The 15,248-nt window shown below is 38.9% G+C and overlaps 3 protein-coding genes across 4 annotated transcripts; 2 read left to right on the top strand and 1 right to left on the bottom strand.

The window, feature by feature from the left end:
• Positions 1-996: 996 nt before the first annotated feature.
• On the top strand, positions 997-7,897 carry LOC113874913 (GDSL esterase/lipase At4g10955-like; the record flags this gene model as incomplete). Its single annotated transcript, XM_027513196.1, has 3 exons — positions 997-1,100; positions 1,766-2,563; positions 7,633-7,897. Coding segments are annotated over exons 1-3 (1,167 nt in total), but the record flags the coding sequence as incomplete, so codon positions are not given.
• LOC113874915 lies at positions 6,358-9,924 on the top strand. Its single transcript, XM_027513199.1, has one exon. It carries the CDS (start codon positions 7,927-7,929, stop codon positions 8,821-8,823), a length of 897 nt encoding a protein of 298 aa, XP_027369000.1. The 5' UTR covers positions 6,358-7,926; the 3' UTR covers positions 8,824-9,924.
• LOC113874912 (conserved oligomeric Golgi complex subunit 5) lies at positions 8,988-15,041 on the bottom strand. Of its 2 annotated transcripts, XR_003506112.1 has the most exons (4): positions 13,736-15,041; positions 12,295-12,768; positions 10,243-11,315; positions 8,988-10,098 (listed from the first exon to the last, which is right to left on the bottom strand). XR_003506112.1 is itself a non-coding variant. In XM_027513195.1 (3 exons), exons 1-3 carry the CDS (start codon positions 14,819-14,821, stop codon positions 10,377-10,379), a joined length of 2,499 nt encoding a protein of 832 aa, XP_027368996.1. In that variant the 5' UTR covers positions 14,822-14,945; the 3' UTR covers positions 8,988-10,376. The 2 variants fall into 2 exon arrangements, 1 of the variants encoding a protein (XP_027368996.1); XM_027513195.1 differs by having other exon boundaries at positions 8,988-11,315; positions 13,736-14,945.
• Between the last annotated feature and the right edge of the window lie 207 nt (positions 15,042-15,248).

The following is a 15,248-nucleotide window of genomic DNA, read 5'->3' on the forward strand; positions in this document are numbered from 1 at the left end:
TGAATGTGTTAAAAGGTGAGATAAAAAAATGAATGAACACTGGATGGGGTTTAGTTTTTTCAACGGTTGAGAAGATTTGCTCCCATAGTTTACGAACAATACCAGCATTGAAACAACATTAAAAAAAAAGAAAAAAAAGCAGTGTGCTTCCATTCACAGTGATTGGAATTTTTGTTCAAACGAATCACATCCAAGGTAAATAAAATGATGTCAACTCTTGTTCTATACTGCAATTACTTTACTTATTGGAAAATGGAGACTAATAAGATGACTTGTATTCCAAGGGAATCTTCCAAGTTCCAACTCATCATTAAAAAATGGAAAGAACTTGTTTTACCAATAATGTACGTAGAAATTAATACAATTTCTGATTGATGAACGAATTGGTATAATTGGAAAGGAAAAACCATTTAGAGTATAAAAAAAAAGAAGAAAATTTAAATTTTTTTATTAAAAATTACTATTAATAGTTTAAAAATGTATTATATTTTTATAATTCTTTCAAGACATCATATTTTAATAATTTTAAATATATATATATATATATATATATATATATATATATTAGTAATTTTTTAATTTTTTTCCTATATAAAAAGAAAAGTGCTTGTTATGATACTCCTATAATTAAGAGATATTATATACTTGTTTTTTATATTAAGTGGTATAATTTTTTTAATATCTTTAAAACTAAAAAATATTTATATTTTTCAAATAAATCACTAATCCTTATTTTTAAAGAGTAGGATTTACCGAAAAGAAAACCCTCCGAACGAGCACTACACGAAAAGTGACTACAAGCATATATTAGAAATGTGAGTCATAAAAAATTCGTATTACGGAGGTGGGTCATGGGCTTTACCTAAACAGAATTAGACACTAAATGTTCTCTTGGCAGAACAGATCTTCTTTTGTTCTCTTCTCTTTTTTATTGTATGCTCAGTGCTGATCTCTTACTCAACCTGCACATACCCCATTGGATTCATTCCTAGACTGATGGCTAACCAAGTGGTTCCACGTGAAACTCACCTTCATGGCCAACCATCTGGCCCTCCCAACTTGATTACCCTTAATTGGAGGGACCTTATCAGTTCTAGTTGGTCAGTACTCATCCCAATTCTAAGACGAATTCAGTCTATTACTCTTGGATTTGGTGTTCCTTGACAACACTCTACTGATGCTAGAGCTTGACCATAGATGTGAAAAGTTTGTTATTGCTGTTGAGAGACACAGCAATACTAGTTGCATGTGTGATTTTCTTGTTTTTAAGTCTCAGTTTTCTTTTTGTTGACCGATTTTGAGGATGTTAGCACAAAGGGTTGGAACACGAGTGTAAAGTTGCAAACTTTACCAAATGGGTTTGCATGGCTTTTGAATTTACTGTTCCTGACTGAAAGAACCAACTTGAAATGGAAAATGATAGCGAAATTTGTGAACTGGATTTTATCAATTGAAATAAGCTGGAGACAGGTTCCAGAACAACAAAGATCAATAATGTTTATCTTGTTTTAGGAAGCCTTATAAATGATCATTTGGTTGTCTTATTCTGTCAATCAAAAACTGCCTTACCTTTATAATGCCGAGGTTATATTCATGGATTTCTTATTGTATACAATACAGGTGATGTGAACTTGAGAGTACCATGTTGGTATTAACTCTAGCAAAGAGCCGTTTACATTTGCCGAATGGAAAAACATTAATAGTTTGGTGGCTTTTACATTCTTCTATGTATGCGCATTGCTAATAATTGTTTTGTTGTGTACAGGAAGGATACAAATTATAAACGAACTGCAATGGCAAGTCTTGTACAGGCAGTTTACTTGCTTGAACTTGATAGGCAGGAGAACAGAACACAAGAAAATGCTCTTGCTCCAAGTTGGTGGATTCCCTTCAAGTACAAGCTCATACAAGTATTGATTGATGAAAGAGATGGGTCCATTTTTGGTGCAATATTTGAATGGGATCAATCTGCAGCACTGGCTGACTTTCTACCAATTAGACCAAGTGGTGCCCCTAAAGCTGTTTTAGCACTCAGAGGAACATTACTCAGAAGCCATACAAGGCGAAGAGATATTGTAGATGACCTCCGTTTTGCTGCTTGGGAAAGCTTGAAAGGCTCTGTTAGGTTTAAGGTAATTCTGGAGACACTAAAATCAGTTTCTGATATATATGGAAGCAGAAATATATGTCTTGCAGGGCATTCCTTGGGAGCTGGATTTGGTCTTCAAGTGGGAAATGAACTAGCAAAAGAAGGGATTAATGTGGAGGCACATTTATTTAATCCACCTTCTGTTTCGTTAGCCATGAGTCTTGGAAATATTGGAGCAAAGGCAGAATATGTCTGGAATGGACTTAAATTTATGTTTTCTTCAGGTAGTGAACCTCAAGTTAAGAATGATGGAGAGAAGACTTGCAGTGTAGAATTGATGAGATTTATACATGGATTTTCAGGCTTGATGGATCCATTTTTATCGGATGTCCTTGAAAGGACATCAAGCTTGATGGATGCTGGCTTTGGTGTGGAAAATTGGGTTCCTCATCTGTATGTTAATGATAGAACTAGGTACAGAAAGAATGCAATATTATTGAATTTCTGGAACAACAGAATACATGCACTAATGTTCTGAGAATTATTCGAGTAGTTCTCAGTCTACTCCCAAGGTTATTTTTTACCAAAAAAGAAGATCCCTGATTATCTTTATTTCTTCTATTTATAATGTCCTAAGTTGTAACGGTTTTTAGTTGAAAACTATCCAACTGTCTCTTGGGCTCTTGGGTTCTGCTCCCCTACAACTGATCCCTTCCTTCTCCTATACACCTTCAAGGGACGATCTCTAACAATACTCCCCCCTAGGACTTGCACCTTGTCCTCAAGGTGGGTAACAGAAAAATTCTCCTTAATGCTTTGCCAACTTTCCCAGCTATTTTCAAATTTAGGAAGCCCCTGCCATTTGATTAAAACTTCCCACAAGTCTGACTTCAAGCAACGAACATCCAAAACATCTTCAGGTTGAGTTATCAATTCATAATCCGCTTGAAGCATAGTAGGAAGAGGATGGGCTTGTGCTGGAGGTGTGACCGCTTTTTTAAGGAGAGAAATGTGAAACACAGGATGAACCTTACTCCCATCCGGTAATTCCAATCTATACGCCACAGCACCAATTCGATCCAAAACCTTAAAAGGGCCATAATAACGAGGGCTCAATTTCTGATTCACCTTGGTAGCCAAAGATTTCATCTTATATGGTTGAATTTTCAGATAAACAAAATCACCAATCTGAAATTCAAGGAACCGTCTGTGCTTATTGGCTTGAGAACGCATATAATCTTGGGCTTTCAACAAATTAGCTCGTAACTCACTCAATAATTCATCTCTGTCTTGAGTCATTTGATTAACCTCTTCCACTCTCGAAGGAACAGTGGTACCCTTCCACAAGATAGGAGGATCTTGGCCATATAAAGCTTTAAAAGGTGTCATTCTAGTGGAAGCATTGTAATTTGTGTTAAACCAATATTCTGCCCAACTGAGAAAATCTGGCCATTGTTTTGGTTTATGGCCTGTCATACATCTCATGTAAGTTTCAATACACCTATTCACCACTTCCGTTTGACCATCCGATTGCGGATGGTAAGCTGTGCTAAATCGGAGCTGAGTTCCAACACTTTTAAATAACTCTTTCCAAAACTTACTCATGAACAATTGGTCCCTATCTGACACAATAGAGCTAGGAAAGCCATGCAGCTTCACCACTCCTGTCATAAAGACAACAGCGACATCCTGAGCTGTATAAGGGTGACCAAGGGAAAAAAAATGAGAAAATTTAGTAAGCCTATCAACCACCACAAAAATAGTGTCTTTCCCTTTTGATTTTGGTAACCCGCCGATAAAATCCATTGAAATATCAGACCAAACCCGTGTAGGGACAGGTAACGGTTGAAGTAAACCTGCTGGAGATAAGGCCTCATACTTATTCCTTTGACAAACATCACAAGCTGTCACAAAATCCTTTATATCCTTGCGCATTCCTTCCCAATAAACCACTGCCGCCAACCTTTTGTAGGTACGAAAATAGCCCGAATGACCACTTACTGCCGACGCATGAAAATCAGCTAGAAGTTGTGGAATCTTTGTTGACCCTTTTGGTACCACCAATCTGCCCTGGAAATAAAGTCTTCCTCCTCTTAGTTCATACCCCTTGTGCGAATTAGGAGCAACTATCAAATCATGCTGAAGCTGTTGTAGTTTTGCATCTTGTAATATCTCTGCGTCCCAATCCTCCAACTCCTGAAATTGTAAGACAGTCACAGCAGCAAAATATGTTTGTCGAGACAGGGCGTCCGCTGCTGCGTTTTCCTTGCCGGGCCTATACTGGATTTCGAAATCATAACCAATGAGCTTAGAAACCCATTTAAATTGCTCTTCACTCATAAGTCGCTGCTCTGTCAAAAACTTTAAACTCCGCTGATCCGATTGGATGACGAAATGGCTTCCTAACAAATAATGTCTCCATCGCTGCACAGCCTGTACTACTGCCATTAACTCTCTTTCATATACTGACTTTTGTTTGCTTCGTGCAGATAAAGCCTTGCTCCAATAAGCAAGAGGATGACCCTCTTGAAGTAAGACAGCTCCTAAACCACAGCTAGAGGCATCAGTCTCCACCACAAAAGTTTTGGTAAAATCTGGAACAGCCAATATAGGTAAAGAAGTAAGAGCTTGTTTCAGGTCGTCGAAGGCAGTCTGAGCTTCTGCATTCCAAGAAAAACCACCCTTTTGAAGCAGCTGGGTTAAGGGTTTAACACGTCTACCATATCCCTGCACAAATCGTCTATAATAACCCGTAAGCCCCAAAAATCCACGTAACCCCTTCACATCTTTAGGAACTGGCCATTCCTGCATAGCGGCAATTTTCTTAGGATCTGCTGCCACTCCCTGTCCAGAAATCACATGTCCTAAATACTCTAAGCTGGTTTGGCCAAAAGAACACTTCTCCTTATTAACCTTCAAAGAATGCTCCTGTAGTATGCGTAACACTTGCCTAGTGTGATCGATATGGCATTCCAAACTTGGGCTGTAGATGAGAATATCATCAAAAAATACCAACACAAATCTGCGTAAAAAAGGCTTCAATACCTCATTCATCAAAGCTTGAAATGTGGAAGGAGCATTAGTTAATCCGAATGGCATCACAAGGAATTCATAATGGCCTAAAAGCTGTTTTTTCAATATCTTCTTCCCGCATTCGAATTTGATGATATCCCGACTTTAAGTCCAACTTAGTGAAAATAGTAGCACCGCCCAGTTCATCTAATAATTCCTCAATAATAGGAATCGGAAATTTGTTGGGAGTAGTTATCTTGTTGAGGGCCCGATAATCCACACAAAATCTCCAACTACCATCCTTCTTCCGTACCAATATGATGGGACTAGAATAAGGACTAATACTGGGCCTTATAACCCCTGCTGTCAACATCTCATTTACCAACTTCTCAATCTCCGTTTTTTGGTAATGAGGATATTTATAAGGTCTGATATTCGGAATCATAGATCCTTCCTTTAAATGAATAGCATGATCTTGTCTTCTAGATGGTGGTAAACCTACTGGAGTTTCAAAAATAGTTGGAAATTGATGTAAAAGTTGTAACATTTCTATAGGAATCTCATTGCTATCCTGAACTGTTTGTTCCAGTGAAAAACAATCCACCAAAAACCCTTCTTCTTGCTGCAATAATCGAAACATAGTCTTGGAAGATGCTGATGATCGGCATAACGTTGGATCTCCCTTCAAAATTTTTTCCTCACCGTCTACCTTAAACCTGATAGAAAGTTCTTCAAAGTTAGCTTTAATGTCTCCTAAACCGGCCAACCAATCTAACCCTAGCACCAAATCCGCTCCTCCTAAACCAAACACGTAGAATTTCTGTTTGATCTCCATATCCGCCAATTTGAGAAACAATCCTTCACATACTCCTTGACATTTAATTCTGTGGCCATCTCCAACTTCCACGAAATAAGAAGAAGTTTCAGTGACTACTAAATTCAATTCCTGCACTAATTGGGTAGATACAAAATTATGGGAAGCTCCACAATCTATCAGAATTACCACCTGTTTTTCTTTTACTGTGCCCCGTATCTTCAGAGATCTCTTAGTTGTTAACCCCACTATGCTATGCAGGGACAGTTGAATATCTTGCTCATCAACCAGAGTGTTACCCTCATTGGGAGCATCTTCTTGGAGTCCTCGATCCTCCTCCAATATCATCATTTGAAATTGTTTATTTTTACAAATGTGATTAGGCCCGAATTTTTCATCACATTTGAAACATTCCCCTTTCTTCAACTTTTCTTGCATTTCAGCATCAGTTAATCGTTTGAATCCCCCTGTTCTAACTCGTCCTTCTCCCCCTTTATTACTACCACTACTGCTCACAGCCCCTTCATTGCCTCTGCCCTGAATCCTGGACCCTTGAGCTGTTGCAAATGACCCTCCTGATTCCAAGCTTCGATAGGAATTTGCAGTCTTACTCCCCCTTAAGAACCCTGTTCTTCCCAATGCTGAGTTCTTCTCTTCCACCAACATGGCTTTCTTGATGATTGCTGATAACGATTGCGGCTCATATAACTTCACCTCTGCACTGATATCCCCACGCAAGCCATTCAAGAAAACTTCCATCAAATAATTTTCATCCATACCCGTCATTGCTCCTGCATATCTCTCAAATTGACTTACAAATTCTGCAATCGATCCCTCTTGTTTCAGTCGCAATAAGGCTGCGAACGGATTCGGAGCTGTGGTAGGTTGAAATCGCTCCATTACTGCGTTACGAAATTGATCCCATCCGGGGTTAGGGTTACACCCTTCCCACCAATGGAACCAACTAAGAGCGTCATTTTCTAGTGCCAAAACCACTACATTCATGCGATCTGCTGCACCCACTTCTCGAATTCGAAAATACCTTTCTATTTTTTGGATCCACCCGTACACGTCCTCACCCACAAATAGAGGAACGTCAATTGTGCGCCAATTTGCACTTGTCCTGCCAACGCTATTTCCTTGCTCACCTTCCGATCTTGAACAGCGCGACATTCCTTCCTCTTCTTGTCTAGGTTCTGAACGCTGCAATAGCGTATTCAACATTTTTTCCAATCTTTGAAATCGCAAATCTTGTGCTTCTAAACGTTTCTCCAATGTCTCAAATTTCTGAGCTTGCATTTGTAAATCCCCTTCTCTTTGCGATATTATTGTTTTCTCCAAGGCGTCGATCCTACTATCCATTCTTGTATTCGCCATTATTCAATTCCCACGGCACCTGGATGTTGCTCTGGATACCAATTGATAGAACTAGGTACAGAAAGAATGCAATATTATTGAATTTCTGGAACAACAGAATACATGCACTAATGTTCTGAGAATTATTCGAGTAGTTCTCAGTCTACTCCCAAGGTTATTTTTTACCAAAAAAGAAGATCCCTGATTATCTTTATTTCTTCTATTTATAATGTCCTAAGTTGTAACGGTTTTTAGTTGAAAACTATCCAACTGTCTCTTGGGCTCTTGGGTTCTGCTCCCCTACAACTGATCCCTTCCTTCTCCTATACACCTTCAAGGGACGATCTCTAACAGTTAACAGCAATGACTATATCAGTTGCTTTTATAGTTATACTGATGGAACTGGAGAGAAGATTACTGACGAGGAGAATATGAGTCCAATAAATGGGTCGAATGCAGCAAAGTTGTTAGTTGGTTTCAAGGAAAACCAGAGATTTCTTGAGGCACATGGCCTGAAACAATGGTGGTCAAGTGATGCAGAACTTCAGCAGGATATTCATGCTAGCAAACTCATAACCAGGCAACTTAGATCTTTGAACACTGCCACACCTTCCAAGTACTACTTTTACTTTATCCACATATTGTTTCAGTTGCCATGAGTCACATTAACATTAGCGAAACGACAAATTTTGTCTGGAATATACTAAAATCTGTGCCTCTTTCAAGTGGCAAAGCTCAAATCAGCAATCATGTTGGAAACAGTGATTCAGGTGTAGGTTTGAAGGGTTGGATACCTGGATTATCTTGCTTGAAGGATGCTAGTTATTGGGTGGTGAAATGTGTTCCTTATCTATATGCTTACAAGAACGATGGCACAGGAGAAAAGATGGTTGACAAGGAGAAAGTTGTTCCTACAAATGGGCAAATTACTGCAAAGTTTTCTGGTGTCACCAAGGAAAAACTGAAATTTCTTGCTGCCCATGGCCTGGAACAATGGTGGCCAAGTGATGCAGAACTTCAGCAGGCTATCCATGATAACAACCTCATAAGCAGGCAACTTAGATATCTATACACCGGTACACCATGGGAATCAAAACACTTGTTAAATCCATCTTGTGTTTCATTTGGCTTGAGTCTCAGTAACATTGGACAAAAGGAAGAATTTGTCTGGAAATGGAATAGTCTTAAATCTATGCTTTTTTCTAGTAGTGAAGCTCAGGTGAGCAAAGACATGGACAAGACTTCATGTGTAGGATCGAAAAGTTGGATACCTCAATTATATGGCTTGAAGGATGCTAGCTTTGCTGTGGGCAAATGGGTTCCTCATATGTATAGTAACAGCAGTGACTATATAAGCAGACAACTTGGATCTTTATATTCTGCTACACCTCAAGTATCACATCTATTCAATCTACCTTCTGTTTTACCAACCACAAGTCTGAGGAATACAGGAGAAAATGCAGAATTTGTATGGAATAGACTTAAATCTATGTGTCCTTCTAGGAGCGAAGCTCAGGTCAGCAATGATATGACTTCAGGGGTACAGGATTGAAGAGTTAGACACCTCAATTATCTTGCTTGAAGGATGGTGGTTTTGGGGTGGGCAAAATGGGTTCCTCGACTGCAAGCTCACAAGAGTAATGACACAGCAGAGAAGATGTTTGGCAAGGAGAATATAAGTCCTTCGCTTGTAGCACAGGGAAAGCCAAGTTGACCGTTGACAAAGGATTTATTGTAGTTTTTAAAATGACTCGTTTTCAATCTTATTAATGAACCCTGTGAACAAAGTAACTTTTTAGTTTCCTTTTATAATAAGAATGGATTTACTCTTGAATAGAGTGTCTTAATATTTGCATACCTTTCATTCATGTATACATTCAGCTCGACTTTAATTCGTTTACACTTGATATTAACAGTAGATGAACAAACTTACACAGATGATTTGAACACTGAAAGCATAGGGGGCGAATTTCCTGCTCTTCATTCCATTTGGTTTATAGGAAGCACGAGTTCCGTGGAATTATGAGTATTGTTACACGTATGCACCTGTTTTTCTTTATCCAAAATATGATCGTAATTGTTAAGTTAGATCCAATTGCTGTCATACCATGTTTTTCTTTATCACAAAAGATAAGCGTTCTCACGTGATATTATCTTTTACACTACATGAATGATATTTGCAAACATAAAACATGAAGTAATGGATAATTCAATGGCCATTAATCATAGGGAGAATGAAAGCTACATAATTTGTCTCCAACTTCCATCAAAAAGAAGGGAGAGGAGGTGGGAGTAAGGGGATGAGAAAAGGAATGCTGATGCCTCGTAGTCGCAGAGTATTGAACTACTTTATATTCATACAAGACATTGAAGACAATAATATAGTACAAAATTCCGACACAGGTAGGCTTCGCGATTTTTTAGGTCCAACAAACACACGAGATATAACAGAAATTCCTTATGATTGGCAGCAATTTTGCAAATACAAAATCTTAACATCAATTTCACTTTGTCTTTGTTAGACAGCATAGCGGTTATATTTTCGATCAATACTTTGATAGGATCTACTAGTTTAGACAAAAGATGATAACTAATTTGATTAAAGACAATAACATAATTTCAACAAAAGAAAATAAAGATTATAACGTGAACTATTGCATGAAGCTGTGACAAACTTACTGAGAAAAATATAGTTTACCCTACACATGAAAGATATTCGCAGGCGTAGGTAAGACGTGATCAGTGAAATAATCGATTAGATGTCCATTAATCGTACGGAGTATACAACATCACTTGTTTCTATCTTCCATCAAAAAGCTATATTTCTCTACATTGAATATAACAATTAATCGGGAAAATCGAGATTAACCAACAACAGTAATTCCAGTAAAGAAAGAAAGAAGGAAGGAGGAAGAATAGAAATGAAAAAGGGAGAGAAAAAAAACTATTAAATCATTTAAAACCTTTGTACCTCATGCTTGCTAGCAGAACAAGCAGGCCTCTTCCTCATGTTTTTGCAACTAAACCCTTTCCAACAACTTTCAAGAAGCAATCTGGGAAGTCGCAGATGTGGTTTATTTGCTAGACTACAAATTACTTACTGGATCAAGACCTTGAGGAGGTCTGAACCTTTTCAGTCAATGACGAACCCAATTGAAGCATTAGAGGATAAACAGGGCTAAACTCCTTATCTCCTCTGCTCCTCACATTTACAGCATAATCATCAAGTGTTGCTTTGATGCCCTTCCAAATTTGATCCTCCCCTTGAGAATCTAACCACAATGAATACTGTAACGGTGTTAGTTTGTTTCTTTGAAGGGGTGACTGCAATTCTTCAGGACCACGGCTATATAGATGATGTAATATGACATTTGGTGGCAAATCTTGAAGAAGAGGAGATGATGCAAGCTGCGATGTTTCCAAGAAAATAAGTGGACGAAATGCTCTGAGTGCTCGATATGGTGCACCAAGTTGCTCAACAGGGAACAAATTTTGGCCCACAGCTAACTCCAATTCAGCCATATCCCTGGCCATCCTCAACTTGCCTGATTCTGAAAGTGGTCTGACAAGAGAAGCGTGTCGGATGAAGAATACTAGAACACGTGAGGCCATACTCTGGACAAGCCTGGTGCATATGTTCTCTGTCCCTGGAGCTGTAGTATTTCTGGAAGGCAATAACCTAGATAGAAACTCACTGCGGAAGTGAAGAATACACTTCTGGAGTTCCTCCATGTAAGGTGAAGCATTGTTGTCCATAGCAGCATCCATGCCAAGTACACCAAAGTTCTGATCATGTATTTGCAAAATGCAAGACTCGAGACGATCCAGCATTGCCTGGAATAAAGATGTTACTGAATCACAAGCAACACCATATATTGCACCTAATGAAGCAGACAACACCTCTGCAGCAATACTAGGCATTCCTTTAAGCATAGAGGATACTCGTGTATGAACATCTTGCAGATGCTGACACAATGTAAAGTTCTTGAGTTGTGCTGGTGTTGCAGGACCACTTACTTGACGTGATTCAGGACCAGTAGATATCTGCCATTACAATGAAAATGACCAATTAAAAGATTAGAAACTATGCTTCTACAAAAGTTGTCTTGGAAAAAAAATGGGCTTTGGGTTTGTAAATACTACAAAACTCATACACAAAGAAGAAAAAAAAATAAGACTTCAGATTCGAGAGAAAACATACAGCAAAAGCACTTTAATATCACACAACTGAAAAAATAAACATAAAGGTTCTCCCTTCCAAGAATAAAAGGGATTGCAGCAAGGCATGGTCTGGAACCATGAAGCATATCTCTTAAAAATAGTCCCTCAAAGCCAAAATGCGGACAAAACACTAGACCAACCACTATCTTCTGTAGAAACTTGACACTTCTTCAGATGTAAAAATTTAATCACAAGACTAAAAGCAATTAGGCCCAGCCCCAGAAAACTCACTAGATCAACTAAATTCAGATATCACATCAAAGAAGCAATAGAAAACCATTACAGCCAACACACATGACCAGGCCTATTACCTTACCTGTCTTCAATCATTATGTCTCACCAAATCATGACAAGTGACAACACTTTAGGTAGTATATCAGTAAAATATTTGATAAGTCTAGCCAAAATATTAATAATTTAATACAATGAGAAAGAAAAAAAGAGCAAAATGAGCAAGCAAGTTAAATAATTGAAGGGTCGCTGATCACTAAAATGTGATACAGCGAAAACCAACACCACAATATCCATATGAGCCCGTCAATGACAGAACAATGCATCTGTAATGCCATGATTAACTGTAGTGAAGATTTTTCTCTTCTATGAATCCATTCTTTCCTTGTAATAAAATATTCTTCTATAAAAAAAATATAAAGTTCTATAACAGCTAACTTATAGCCTTCACGAAAACCCATGAGCTAGATAGTGTTGAATTTCTTCCTAAGCTAATAAATGCAGGGAGGGCTTAAAACATCTAATGAACAGCATACAACACCTTAAATACAACAACATCCTTTCTTTTTACCTGGTATTCAGCCCTTTCTGCAAAAAGAATTAAAACCTTGCCTATTTCACGCAAAACAAGAAGAGTTAAGCGTGCATCCATTTGAACAGCTTCTATCTCTTCCTGAATGCGTGATATAATTCTTGATATTTGTTCCTTGGATGGAACACTTCCACGACTGGACATTGAAAATACAGAATTCACTAGATCTGAAAGGCGACTCAAGCAATGAGCCAAAAATGCAGTCTGGAATATTTCGACAGCTGAAATTATCTGTTCTTTTCCAGATGTATTAATAGCTGGTAACACTCCTTTGACATCTGTGTCACGTGAAATTCTTTCAAGTAGATTCTCTATCATGGTGTAAAGCTTTGGATATCCCATTGTAAAAATCTCTTTAACAAAACTTGATGCAGTGAAAGCAGACTTCATTTGGCTTGCAAAAGCCTTTGTAATGGCCTCCCACACTCGATCTGTTAGCATGGGATCACCTTCCTACGCAGCAGCAGTCAACATCAGAAAAATGAGAGGAAAAAAAATCCTAGTAGAAAATAGGAAAGTGCAAATAATAGCAGCCAGCATATGTACTATACTACTATGATCCTCAGTAAGAACTCAATACTGTTAAGTATGAGAAATCCTGAAGACACTAAACCCCCAAGGAAGTCCATTGAAGCTGTTTCTTTGTACATGGCATCAGATCACATCATTATCAAAACCTAGGACAAAAAACCTTATAAAAAAAGATCAATGCAACTTCTTTGCACGTCTAACATATTGATTACTTTATTACTCTTTGAATATATATAGAGGAGTAGATTTTCAACAGATCTAGTCCAATTCAATGCAATGCATCTAGGTGGTATTTGATGCATCAAAAGAAAACGGGCAGTCATGGATTTTTACAATTTCTCTACCATGCATCCTATACAGCATATTCTGAGGAAGGTCTTTGACAGTATAATGTTGCATAAAGCTGGAAACCAATTTGAATAATTCAATAGCAAGGAGAAACAACAAACAATTGACCTTGAACTCCTTACTCTCGCTTCAGTTATATATAAGTAGCACATTAATGCACAAGTCACCCAGGGCTAAAAAAGACTAAAAAAAGGAAAGTTTAAGAAGGCTGGAAAATGATTTTAATTGCACAGTGAATTCTCTACTGAGAATAAAACATGAAAATTAAATTCTGGGGATCTCTAACTTTTATAGATCTGTTAACACCAGTGCAAAAAATATTCATAGATCTTGTCAAGCCAGTTTCTTCAGAACAAAATCAACAATGATTGATTCAATTCAAACTTCTAACGTAACACATGTATTGACAAACAATTTCTACTTTCATATGAAGGATGCAATGAGCATATACTAAATGTAGGAATCCAAGCAACAGCCATAATTTTGTTTTCGTGTAAACTAACTACAAATCAACCACAAAACAATGATAAACCACCGTTACCTGAATAACCTCATCGAGCAACAAAACATGGGTAAAGGGGTCACGTTTCTTGGATAGAACTCTCTGCAAATGCCACACAGCAACAGCAATGGAATGCAACTGATCCATGCAATTCCCCAACCTCTGCCACAAAGCTTCTCTAGCCTTAGCTCCTCCTCCAATCTGAGGCGTTCCACTACCTCTAATTCCACCAGGACCGAACCCACTTCCACCAGATCCAGAAATTGCCTTCATATCCAAAGCCACACTCACACTCTTAGCACCCAAACCCTTATACTTGTTCACCACTTGCTCCACAGTGACCTTCAATTCCCCAAGGTTGTAGAAAACCTGCAACCCAGTTCCAACCTCAGCTTGATTCAACCCTTCCATTCCTCGTTCTAGAACCTTCATCGCCTCGCTCCTCAACCGATCTCCGGTTTCCCTCACCCAATTGAGCTCTTCGTCGACGGCATCGATGCCGGCAAGGTCGTATTCCTCGCAGAGAGTGAGGATCTCGGAGTGGAGCTGCGCGGCCTTGGCGAGATCGAGCTTGTCGGAGTCGGGGGAAGCGGCGATGAGGTCGCGGAGCTTCTTGGAGATGCGGAGGGCGCGGATGGAGTGTTGGAGGAGTTCGGTGGTCCGGTGGAGATTGGAGAGTTGGGTGGTTTTGGAGGCGATGGAGCGGTGAGGATCGGAGAGTTCGGATCGGAGGCGGCGGAGGGAGGATTGGAGGGAGGAGAGGGAGGATCGGAGGGTGGAGAGGGCGTGGTCGGCGTGGTGGAGAGAAGAGAGTTGGGAGAGGAGGTCGTGGTGGCGGGAGAGAACTTCCGAGCGGAGCTGGTTTTCGAGGAGGTGGATGGCGTGGTGAAGTTTCTCCGCCGTGGAGGCGGGGGAGCCGGAGGATAGAGCGGCGGAGGAGAAGGATGTGGAGGAGAAGGATGGGGAGAGGAAGGCCGAGAAGATGGGATCGGTGGCGAGGGAGTCAAGGGCGGAAGAAGTTGTGGCGGTGGCGGTGGCCGAGGAAGGGGATTTGAAGGTGGAGAGGCGTTGCATTGGAGATGCGGCGGATGATACCGGCGACCTCGCCGCCGCTGGTGACGCCATTGTGGTGTTTTTGGTTTTGCAATGAAGGGTCCTCTACTCCAGTCTATAGACACTTGGATAGTTAGTGTGTTTCCTTTCTTATTCTTTTTATCTGTTAATATAACTTCTTTTTGTTTATTTGAATGCATTAACATTTTAGTTTCTTTCTTGTTATCTTTTTTAATCATATTTTCTTATTCTTCAGTCATCGTTAACATGTAATTTTATTTTATTTTATGCTTTTATTGGAATTTAGTATCACATCAATGTTTTATAATTGATATAATTAAGTTTTTCCACACTTTTTAAAACAGTTTATTAATTTTTTTCTTAACTTAACATGATTGCATTATATATATATATATATATATATAATGGCATAGCTATGCATAACCCCTTAATTAAAGCTACCTTGAGAGAAATACTAGCAGGTTGTAATTTAACATTG

This window comes from Abrus precatorius, unplaced genomic scaffold (genome assembly GCF_003935025.1).
Source record: "Abrus precatorius isolate BTA unplaced genomic scaffold, Abrus_2018 Scaffold8, whole genome shotgun sequence".
Classification (NCBI taxonomy): domain Eukaryota; kingdom Viridiplantae; phylum Streptophyta; class Magnoliopsida; order Fabales; family Fabaceae; genus Abrus; species Abrus precatorius.

Coding starts and splice junctions, on each gene's coding strand:
- LOC113874915 (XM_027513199.1), top strand. CDS start 7,927: ATGAGTCACATTAACATTAGCGAAACGACAAATTTTGTCTGGAATATA.
- LOC113874912 (XM_027513195.1), bottom strand. CDS start 14,821: ATGGCGTCACCAGCGGCGGCGAGGTCGCCGGTATCATCCGCCGCATCT. Junction 12,769..13,735: donor TGCTCGATGAGGTTATTCAG/GTAACGGTGGTT, acceptor GCTGCTGCGTAG/GAAGGTGATCCCATGCTAAC. Junction 11,316..12,294: donor CAGAAAGGGCTGAATACCAG/GTAAAAAGAAAG, acceptor TTGTAATGGCAG/ATATCTACTGGTCCTGAATC.